The sequence below is a fragment of the Sinocyclocheilus rhinocerous genome, unplaced genomic scaffold, assembly GCF_001515625.1.
Source record: "Sinocyclocheilus rhinocerous isolate Xijiao unplaced genomic scaffold, SAMN03320098_v1.1 scaffold2214, whole genome shotgun sequence".
In the NCBI taxonomy this organism is placed as follows: domain Eukaryota; kingdom Metazoa; phylum Chordata; class Actinopteri; order Cypriniformes; family Cyprinidae; genus Sinocyclocheilus; species Sinocyclocheilus rhinocerous.
Window position 1 is genome coordinate 230,681 of NW_015636528.1, and position 11,817 is coordinate 242,497.

At 36.2% G+C, this 11,817-nt stretch overlaps 1 protein-coding gene across 1 annotated transcript; it reads left to right on the forward strand.

Moving 5' to 3' along the window:
* The first annotated feature begins 3 nt into the window (after positions 1-3).
* LOC107747805 (DNA replication complex GINS protein SLD5-like) lies at positions 4-5,837 on the forward strand. Its single transcript, XM_016562409.1, has 7 exons — positions 4-354; positions 1,457-1,543; positions 2,029-2,142; positions 3,058-3,155; positions 3,396-3,484; positions 4,728-4,818; positions 5,180-5,837. Exons 1-7 carry the CDS (start codon positions 268-270, stop codon positions 5,274-5,276), a joined length of 663 nt encoding a protein of 220 aa, XP_016417895.1. The 5' UTR covers positions 4-267; the 3' UTR covers positions 5,277-5,837.
* Positions 5,838-11,817: the final 5,980 nt, after the last annotated feature.

An 11,817-nucleotide genomic window follows, 5' to 3' on the forward strand; every position in this document is an offset into this window, starting at 1 on the left:
GTTTTGGTCAGAGCACGCGCTGACGTCATGACGGCGACACGTTGTTGGTTTTTGGCGCGAAATTCCTCATCGGAAGATTCCACAATGAACGCTCATAAGAATGTAAACAGCGCTGAGTTTGGGGTTTAATTTCGCGGTTCTTCTTGTGAAGTCTGCTCTTTCTGCAGTTTGGTTTTCAGGAGTGCTGTAGACAGTAGCCGATCTGATTCCCCTGTACAGTTAGCTTGTTAAAGTGTCTCTGCTGTTGTTGTGCCACAGCGTGTGAGAATGGCAGACGCCAGTGATCTGAGCGGAGGAGAGGAGAGCCAGGAGGAGGTGATGACCCCAGCGGAGCTCATCGCCAAACTAGAGGAGGTCAGACAGCTAACGTGTGCTCCAACCAACAGTAGCACTGCATACTGGCGGTGAAATGTGTTTTCATAAAAGCGCAGGGTTTCATTTTAAGATGAAAGAAATAAAGAATAAAGTCTAAGTATACAGTAACGTTACCAGTCAAAAGTTTGGACACATCTTTACTTATTATTTATAGGAATAGTGAAGTTATCAAAACTATGATAAAACACACAGAAACTCGTTTGACTTAAAGGGGTCATGTGATGTTGCTAAAAAGAACATTATTTTGTGTATTTGGTGTAATGAAATGTGTTTATGCGGTTTAAGGTTCGAAAAACACATTATTTTCCACATACTGTACATTATTGTTTCTCCTCTATGCCCCGCCTTTCTGAAAAATTGAAATCGCATCATATGACCCCTTTAACATTTTTGGTCACTACATACAGTACAAACGTTTGTAAACATTATGATTTTATGTTTTAATGAAGTCTCTGCTCACCAATGCTGCATTTATTTGATCAGAAAAAAAAGTGATTTGAAATGATTATTAAATAACTATTTTCTATTGTAATATAATTCAAAATGTTATTTCTGTGAATTTTCAGCATCATTACTCCAGTCTTCAGTGTCACAGGATCCTTCAGAAATCATTCTGATATGATGATTTACTGCTCATTTATTATTGGTGCTTAATAAATGTTCTTATAAATGTTAAAAACAGGTTCTGCTGCTGAATATTTTGTGGAAACTTTAAGGACTCTTTGATGAATACATTTAAAAAGAACTGAAGAAATTCATATGTAGACACATTTTTGTAAAAGTGTAAAAAGTGTGTAGAAGTAGTTTTTTGTCTACAAAACCAATTTCAAGCGTTTAAAAGTAAATTCAAATCATCAAAATGTTTCGGTATGAAACACAAATTCAATCAAATTTATGTTTTTATGCTCAAACTTTAGTATTATTAGTATTTAATAAGTGCTGCACATCATGGGGACAATACATTTGAAAAATAAAAGCATGCATTAGATACAGTCTATAATATGAGTCTTATTGCAGAGCAGACACATGATATCAGGAACAGTGTTTTTGAATGTGTGTCAGTCAGTCTCCTGTGTTTCAGGATTGGCTGAATGAGAAGTTTTCTCCAGAACTGTTGGAGAACAAGTCAGAGTTGGTGGAGTGTGTGATGGAGCAGATCACACACATGGTATGGATCTGTGTTCAGTGCTTTTTACAGTGGTGAAACATTGCATGTTATATTTAGGTAGCTGACAAATAAAATTGACATTTTTTTCCAATATCAAGGTTTTCGATTAAAGGGGAAAGAATATGGGTGTTATAACTGGAAAGCTAATTATTTTATGTGGTTTCTTTGTTTAATTTAATCAGTTTTTTCCAGTTATAATAACATTTTAGTCACTTGATTTTCCAGTTAAAACAAATAACATGAAAAACATAAAACAGTTTGTCATAATTATACAAGAATTTTAAACATGTATGCACAATAATGCTAAAATAATCACAAAATTACTTTAAAACAAGTAATTTAAATAACTTTAATTAGTTTTTACAGTGAGAACCCCCCCCCAGATTATTTCCACAGCCAGTTACATAAATTTACTATATTTTTTATTATTATTTTCTATATATTTAAATTTCTTATCAGTTAGTCATTGATATTTGTGTACGCAGGAGGACAATCTGCAGCGGGTGAGGAAAGGTGATGTGAAGGCCAGTGTGCATCGCATGGAGATCGATCGCATCCGCTTTGTTCTGAGCAGCTACCTGCGCTCAAGACTTCAGAAGGTATCCTGAACACGACTACAATATCATTTAACTGCTGCTTTTATTCAGAGTGACTTCAACTCCACATATTACACACATTAGACAGTTCCCTCTGGAGTAACTTTACGGATATGTGTCTTTCTCACAGACACCGTTATGGTAGATCATGAATTACATGAGTCTAGACCCTGTCAAATATCTAGCTGTCCTTACAGATGGTTTTAAAGGGGTCATATGATGCGATTTCAATTTTTCCTTTCTTTTTGGAGTAGGGATGTCAATTTTCGATCATTTCCACCCAGTGTGTGCTCGCGAGGCGCCGGTGCGATCGAACAGCTGAAACATAAAAAAACTCAATTTTTGGAGTAAGATATAATCCGCAAAAGTGTTTACTTTTATTTTTGCACACTCACAATAAAAACAAGATTTGTGCTTTTGCAAAATAAAGCAAACAAACAGAATGCGCGTTGTCATCCTTTCCTTTCCGTGAACTTGTTTATGGATTATGAAAGCAAATTGTTATTTTTATTTTAGGCCTATTACTTACATAGGCTACACATTTTCCTTAAAGCATCCCATTTTGTCCCAGGGCTTGAAAACCTGTGCCTAGGCTAGTTAGGTCCTGCAGAAACTTGTGAAGTGTGAACGATGCTCGTAGTTGTGGCATCTCCGTTTAGCGACATCATTGAATGCTCCGGGAAAACGTATTGTCAAGTGTCGGTCTGTGTTTTTTTAACCTTAAACCGCATAAACACATTTCATTACACCAAATACACAAAATAATGTTCTTTTTAGCAGCATCATATGACCCCTTTAAGATGTTTTTTTGCTCTAGAAATGAACTTTAGCATCCTGTGTGCTTTGAGGTGAAGCAAAGGTAAATTGCACTGTAGGTCTGTTATCTATATACATATATGGTTGTCGTCTCGTCTGCAGATAGAGAGGTTTTTCCCTCACGTTTTGGAGAAAGAAAAGTCACGTGCTGATGGAGATCCTACATTTCTTTCTCCTGAAGAGTTTGCCTTCGCTAAAGAGTGAGTTCATTCTGAATCCTTTCTGTTGTCTGTATCAGGCAGACAGTGTGGTAAAGTACAAACAGATCCAGAACATTCTTTTAATTTCTATGAGAATGACTGTTTTGAGCAGAATTTTTAGTGTGTTTGCCTGTGTTTCTGTCATCTAATTCACATAATGCACATTGTGACGTGTGTGTGTGTGTGTGTGTGTGTGTGTGTGTGTGTGTGGTCTCCAAATGTTATATGTTGTGTGTTTAGGTATCTGGCCAACACAGAGGTGTACCTCCGAAACGTGGCTCTGAAACACATGCCCCCGAACCTGCAGAGCATTGACATGCTGAAGGCTGGTGAGAAACATTTCTTATTGTTTTAAACTGATATTTTAAGAATAGTAGACAGTTAACCAACATTAATAAATAGACATCAAACAAGTAAAAAAGTAGTGTATTTTTCAGTAAATTTTTGTATTTTCCAAAATTTTACTAGCCAGAAAATACTAGAAGTCAAGGTCAGCAAGTTGTTTCCCAGTAGGGCTGCACAATTATGAAAAAAAAATCACATATATTTTTAAATAATATCGTAATCCGTTCATTTGGATAAATAAAGGTACAAAAGCTGTCTCTTGGGCGGTACCTTTTCAAAAGATACTAGTCGTATGTACCATTTCACTACTAATATGTACCTTTGAGGTGGTAAATAAGGTACAAAGGTGTACTTTTTGAAAGAGTACCACCCCAGTCACAGCTTTTCAACCTTTTTTTCTGAGAGTGAAAAACTAGATGTTTCCACAGCCCAATCAGTCACATAATATTAATATATTTTGTAACTCCTGGATGAAGATTACATCTAAATCGAGTCTAACCAGCCCAGAGTGTGCATGTATATATGCACCTCTGTATATATATATATATATATATATATATATACAGGTGAATCTCAATAAATTAGAATGTCGTGGAAAAGTTCATTTATTTCAGTAATTCAACTCAAATTGTGAAACTCGTGTATTAAATAAATTCAATGCACACAGACTGAAGTAGTTTAAGTCTTTGGTTCTTTTAATTGTGATGATTTTGGCTCACATTTAACAAAAACCCACCAACAAATTAGAATACTTCATAAGACCAATAAAAAAAAAACATTGGATCAGAAAAGCATATACGCTACTGTTTTTTATTTTTATTTTTTGGAAAGAAATGTATACTTTTATTCAGCAAGGATGCATTAAATTGATGAAAAAGTGACAGTAAAGACTTTAAATTGCTATTTCAAATAAATGCTGTTCTTTTGGACCTTCTATTCATTAGATAATCTTGAAAGAAATGTATCCGTTTCCATAAAAATATTAAGCAGCACAACAGTTTTCAGCATGGATAATATGAAATATGTAATATTTTACAATAGTGTTTTTTTTTTTTATACATTTTAAAAATAAATACAGCCTTGGTGAGCATGAGTTTCAAGACCCCAACATTTGAACAGTAGTGTTCATTTTTCAATCTAGACCTAAATGGAATGCTGTAATTGTGATGGTTTTATCTGGTGGCAGTGGTTGTTGTTTAACTGGTGTATGGGTTTGTTTGTGTGAAGTTCCTGAGCCGTGTCTGGACTCGTTTGTGTTCCTGAGAGTGAAAGAGAGGCAGGAGAATATCCTGGTGGAGCCCGAGACAGATGAGCAGAGGTAAGAACGCCAGCTCGAAGCAGTCACACACAAAGTTTGGGAATCCATCAAACCCATACCTGTTGATCACTAATCTGATAATCCAGTAATCTGGTTACAGCCTAGTTAGGATGTGGTGTGAGAGGGCAGTGGCCTGTGGGCAGGAGAGGGCAATAGTTTCTGGAACAGTGTTTGCTGTCTCATAACCAAACACTAAACTGAATGATACTTATAATAAAATGCCTTGGATTTTCTTATCAAAATTTACTATGTCCTATAGGGGGCAGCATTCCTGTTCGTTTTAATGAGCAAATTCAAGCGAATTCATAAATATATTCCTAAACCGTATTTATTTGGACATCTTTGCTGTCGTCTCTCTCAGGGAGTACGTTGTGGACTTGGACGAAGGTTCGCAGCACTTGATGCGTTACCGTACTATAGCGCCTCTAGTGGCCAGCGGTGCAGTGCAACTCATTTAAACCTGCAGAGCCTCAGGATCTGAATGAAGACGCCACAGAGGAACAGATCGCCTGTGTACTTCATCCGCACATGCTAGATGGCCAGCTGTGAACATCTGTCAGCCTCTCCGCACTTTTAAAGATCCTGTCTGGACCCTGAGCACATCCATATGTTTGAATCCAAAAGCATTTCTATCTTAAAATGCCTAATTCTCATCATGACACTGATTTAAAATGTCAGTATGGATTATTATTATTATTGAGTACTAATCTATAAAAAAAAAAACAATCTTTGACGTATTCTGACAAATGGATATGTAACAAAACACAGATAGTCTGAATGGCCGTTTATCTGGATTGTTTTGAGTTGTTGATGACGTCCAGCAGAATTTCCTCACATATTGACAGCTCAGTTATTGCAGTCTGATCAGAAACTGGTGAACCTGACACTCTTGCTCTGAAACGGAAGCTGTGGTTTTCACTGTAAGTGGGAAGTTGTTGGTTTGGACGTATGTGGTTGTTTAAGTGGCCATTGGGGTTTTGCTGGTGTGTTAGAATAAAATGATATTATTTATGTTTCTATATTGGTGCTCTGTTTTTTTTTTTGCCTGCTGCATGTTTTGTAGTGTATTATATCTAGCTGCTAAAATGATCTGTCTTGCATGTTAAACTCTTTTAAGTTTGCCAACAGGATATATGGCATAATGTCAGTTACCACATAAAATAATTTTGTTCCTCGGTTTCCGGAAAAAAACAAACACATTTATAGCAATATACTTGAAAGTAAACTGGGTCAGCCATGTGTATCTTGTATTTTATTCAGTAAAATCCTGTTTTTGTGTTTCTAAATCACAATTCTATCATTCTGTTCTCATGCCAACATTTATATATTCAAAGAGTTTCAATATTTAAAGAAAATCTGCATTTTAATGTTTATTGCTTTGCTTTGTGTACCACCATTTTAAGTGCCTTACTAAGTAGTTTAAAAGTTCAATTTCAGGAAGACTAAAGCAGTATTTCTAATACTGTCTAATAAAAAATTTTTAAAAATCTGTTATTAATAACACTATAAAGCCTAGTGTATCATGTTAGATACATACATTTAAATGTTCTTCAATTTACCAACATGATCAAAACCTGTCAAAGGCCTGTTAGTATAATTGTAAAACGGTCCACCATCAGGTCGAGGTTTGTCTTTTTGCTGTGAAATCTTTTACTGATTTTTATAAAATAAATGTAAGAATAACTTTTATATTATTCATAATATTTCAAGATGAACACTTACTGGACTGAAGCAACTTAGGTTTGCTTGATTATGAATTTTCAGAAAAATCATCTTAAAATGTAACTTTTTGACTATGATCCATCAGGCTTCTGAGGATTTGTTAATCTCTCAATCATTGTTTTGCAATGCATTATATGTTTGATCACATAATTAAAAGTACAGAAAATTGATCTTAAAACAAAGCAAATCATATTGGGAGATGTAGAGTGGCAGCTGATATTTTTATGCATTTTATGTAAGCAGCCTCTTCTACTGTTACAAAAGCTATCAGAATATTTGACTTTTTGGTCATATAAATCATATCTACACCAAATTGCATATTTTTGCAGTTTGGGCCTCTGAATAAAACAGGTGTTTTTTCTCTTATTCTCTTATATGTGCCATAAAAGCCGGATCAAAATAAGATTTTTCATTTACAAAAAAAAAACTAATTTTTGTTACTTCATATGCCAGGTGTTAGGATTAAAATGCCCAGAATTTAGTGGGTCCAAAATTGTGAGTTAAAACTATTTATTCAATATTATTATTTAAATCAACAAGTGCCATCAGTTCTCATGAAATCACACATATGCCCTGCGTTCACATTGTGACCTAACATTGCCTAATCTCACTCCTATTCCACCTTGAGAAACACACCTATTGCTCCATATCCTGTGCTGACCCTTTCTAACACTCCGGTGTTGTGTACGTGATCATTCCTTGGCGTTTACGTAAATTATACACCTGTGGTTATATGTTGAAACCTCTGCCTACAGGCTTGAACCAGCATTAGAAGTATTTTTATTGTAGTTCCAGTATTATGAAATGTGTGATTCACTGAAGCCAGATACACAGACGGGAATCTCAACTAAAATCATGATTCACATCAAGATTAACCTCTGAATCCTGGAAATGTGGCCAGCTAAACCGACAGAATCAGTCAACACTTGCAATGGAAACTGGTTGTTACGAGTAGAGTAATAGATCAGTGGTATAACACAATGAGTAAAACTGCAGTCAATGCAATTTCGCAAATAAAGGTCAATTGTCAATAGTGTAGCGATGTATGAAGCACAGCTCACAACCAAGCAGCTTTCTGTTGCTCAATATGGCGAATTCGGAAGACCAACTAGAAAGCAACCAAATTTTTTCGCCCTTGTGCAAAATTCCCGAACGGACCGGTTGCCTTAGGCTCTGGATTACGTGTAATAATGCTGTAGATGTTCAGTTTCTTGCACAGACTGATCGTTTCACTTCATAAGACCTCTATCATCAGGAGCCCCCCTGTTCATTTGATGGTAGCCATTGACTTGTATTTTATGAATTACCAAGGACTGTGGTTTCCGATAAAAATCTTCTTTACTGTTCTACTGAAGAAAAAAGTCACATACATCTTGAAAGGCCTGAGAGTGAGTAAATTAACGGCACATTTTCAGCCCTTGTGCAAAATTCCCGAACGGACCGGTTGCCTTAGGCTCTGGATTACGTGTAATAATGCTGTAGATGTTCAGTTTCTTGCACAGACTGATCGTTTCACTTCATAAGACCTCTATCATCAGGAGCCAGGGGGGTTCATTTGATGGTAGCCATTGACTTGTATTTTATGAATTACCAAGGACTGTGGTTTCCGATAAAAATCTTCTTTACTGTTCTACTCAAGAAAAAAGTCACATACATCTTGAAAGGCCTGAGAGTGAGTAAATTAACGGCACATTTTCATTTTTGGGTGAACTATTCCTTATGTGGACACAGTTTGTTATGTCATGTGTCAGCTGTTTTTGTCTATACAATGAAAGTAATAGCAATATTTAACAATTTATTATGAAATGTCATTTGAACCCCAAACATTTTAGTTCTGTCATCATTTACACGTCGTTCCAAACCTGTATGAAAAATTTTAAATACAATGAAACTCAAGTGGGGTCAAGACCAAGATAACACTAAACCCCATTGACTTTCATTGTCTTGAGAAAAAAAACCTTTAATACAGGTTTCGAATGACATGTAAATGATGCCAGAATTAAATTTTTTAGGTGAACTTTCCCTTCAAAGGACATTTAATAATAAGCTGATAAGATTCGCTGTCATCCTTTACTTTTTGTCACACAATCACACCCAGAGTTCATTGACGTCAATTAACATAATTCTTGGTAACGTGGGTTTTTTGTAAACTCGACGATAGCTTATTGGCCTCTGTCACAGCTTCCGATTTCTCAGTGACTTCCTTTACCCCGAGAGCGACAGGAAGCCCACACCGTCCATCATCAGTTCTGGCAGAAACCATAGAGAACTGTTCATCTGTTTTCGCAAACTAGGTCAGAATCCAGCTGTTGGCTAAAATGCACTGCAAATACTGGAATGAATATTGAAGTCTTTTGTTATGAGGCACAGCAAGTCCACACATCGACCAATAATCAGGAAACAAACGAGACATCTGTAAACTTGCATTACGGACATATAAAACATCACTTCTGCTCTCCCAAAAATATCATGGATTTCGCTATCAAACTAAATGCAGTTACAAAATGAGATTCTGTTCTTCAGTTTCAGTTCAGAAGTGAATCATTGCAATAATGAGTATTATAATGGTGTTACCGATGATGCTAAATGAGGTTAATATGAACATGTTTCAGGTTTGGTGATGATGAAGGGGTTCTTGAGTCTCACTGAGGAGTGCATGAGACAAAAAAAGGATTGGAAACACTGATCTTGGATATTTTGTCTTTCTCTGACACCCACAGATCCGCTTGAAGTCATGCATTTCAAAGAGCTGCACAGCAGTGCATTTCTGCCAAATTCATTATTATGCATTTCCATCCCCCCCAAAAAAAATAACTCCGACATGTCATATCCAGAGTTGTATCTCATTTTAACTCTGCAATGTTTTTAGATGCTTTCCCAAAAAATACGGCAAGAATCTATGTCTGATCATGTCAGTGGGATTTTACACAGCAACACGACTATATATATATATACAGTATATATGATTCCTCCGTGTGAAATATTGCAATATTTAGGCCCAGATCTGCTTCTTTAGTATACATTCGATAAATATAAATTTGGATATATGGGCATTTTTGGCCCTGTGGACTTAAACTAAACTTCTTTAAAATGAAAATTTTCATACTGCAGTGTAAGCATAGGCTTGGATTTAAAATTGATTCAGTGCCATGATGGGTATAATCATATTCTGTCCTTCCAAGTGTGTCATTTGCACTGCTTATCATTACCAAGTTATTTTTGCTCATAACTAGAATTAGTTAAGCAAACTGTCACTGAGTCAGTTTGCCATTTCTGTTTTTGAGGCACTGATTGGCAAGAGTTCAAACCACATTCATGCGCGCTACGTGCCAAACTGCAGGTCTGATATGGCAGCTATGGTCATTTTCTCTCTTGCTCTGTCTCTCTTTGTAAAAGAAGCTCAAGCATGAAGAATGAAAGCCTAATGAGGTTAAAAAGCACGCTCACTGGGTTGTTTGGGTAGATGGCCTTGAGGAATTTTCATGCTTTTCCTCATCGTCCTAAGGCATAATTATGTTAATTTCACTGTTACATAAATTGCATCAAATAGAAATATCATTACTGTCCTTCCAGATTTGACAGAAATAGTAAAAATGACAAGTGCCACTCATTATGTAAAGTAAATGAACCATGTCACTACATTTTTCTTTATTCAGAAAGCCCTTTTTGTAATAATAATACTAAATTAATTAAAATAAAAAAATTTATACAATAGATGATTTAATATATTCACACACACACACACACATATATACAGTGGTGTGAAAAAGTGTTGGCCCCCTTCCTGATTTCTTATTTTTTTGCATGTTTGTCACACTTTAATGTTTCAGATCATCAAACAAATTTAAATATTAGTCAAAGATAACACAAGTAAACACAACATGCAGTTTTTAAATGAAGGTTTTTATTATTAAGGGAAAACTACATGGCCCTGTGTGAAAAAGTGTTTGCCCCCTAAACCTAATAACTGGTTCGGCCACCCTTAGCAGCAACAACTGCAATCAAGCATTTGCGATAACTTGCAATGAGTCTGTTACAGCGCTGTGGAGGAATTTTGGTCCACTCATCTATGCAGAATTGTTGTAATTCAGCCACATTGGAGGGTTTTAGAGCATGAACCGCCTGTTTAAGGTCATGCCACAGCATCTCAATAGGATTCAGGTCAGGACTTTGACTAGGCCACTCCAAAGTCTTCATTTTGTTTTTCTTCAGCCATTCAGAGGTGGACTTGCTGGTGCGTTTGGATCATTGTCCTGCTGCAGAACCCAAGTTCGCTTCAGCTTGAGGTCACGAACAGATGGCCGGACATTCTCCTTCAGGATTTTTTGGTAAACAGCAGAATTCATGGTTCCATTTATCACAGCAAGTCTTCCAGGTCCTGAAGCAGCAAAACAGCCCCAGACCATCACACTACCACCACCATATTTTACTGTTGGTATGATGTTCTTTTTCTGAAATGCAGTGTTACTTTTACGCCAGACGTAATGGGACACACACCTTCCAAAAAGTTCAACTTTTGTCTCGTCAGTCCACAGAGTATTTTCCCAAAAGTCTTGGGGATCATCAAGATGTTACGCTGTCAAATCACTAGCCAATTTGGCGGGTTACATTTCGTAAGTTATGTTCACTCATTTATTTCTTGGGGAAGTTCATGCAGGCCAAATCTGCACAGGTTTAGCGCACATACTGAACTCGTGAGACCTTTTGACATTATCGAGTATATTGCAAAAACCAAACAAAACACCCAGTGCACGCATAAGAGACTACGTGATGAAGTCTGGTTAGACCAACACAGGCTTTAGTGCGTTTTTTAGAGTGCGTTCTTTCACTGCATGATTCAGTCTATTAATATGCATTAAGAATGATCACATAATTCAAGATAAGGGGGCAGAAAATGTATATATTTATATAATTTCATACAGTTAATCAATATCACATGAAGAGTGCCGTTTATTTTTTTTATATAAAAAAAAAAAGCATGGTTACAAATGTGATATTGATTTTATACAACAGTTCAATAAACAATAAATTAATATCAAGAGACTTACATTTTAGACACCATATTGGCTGTTTTTGCGCTATTTCTGTGCTATTTCACCAACAAAGAACATTCCAAACACAGCCACAGCACAGTTTTGCGTCTCTGACCAACATGACGTTGTTTCGTTCTTGAATGAATCAACCGTTTAAATGATTCGGTTCATTCGCAATGACTCACTTAACAGTGACTTGCTGCCACCTACTGGCGGTGTTAATTTCACATTTAAAGTATCTTTT

Coding starts and splice junctions, on each gene's coding strand:
- LOC107747805 (XM_016562409.1), top strand. CDS start 268: ATGGCAGACGCCAGTGATCTGAGCGGAGGAGAGGAGAGCCAGGAGGAG. Junction 3,156..3,395: donor GAGTTTGCCTTCGCTAAAGA/GTGAGTTCATTC, acceptor TTGTGTGTTTAG/GTATCTGGCCAACACAGAGG. Junction 3,485..4,727: donor CATTGACATGCTGAAGGCTG/GTGAGAAACATT, acceptor GTTTGTGTGAAG/TTCCTGAGCCGTGTCTGGAC.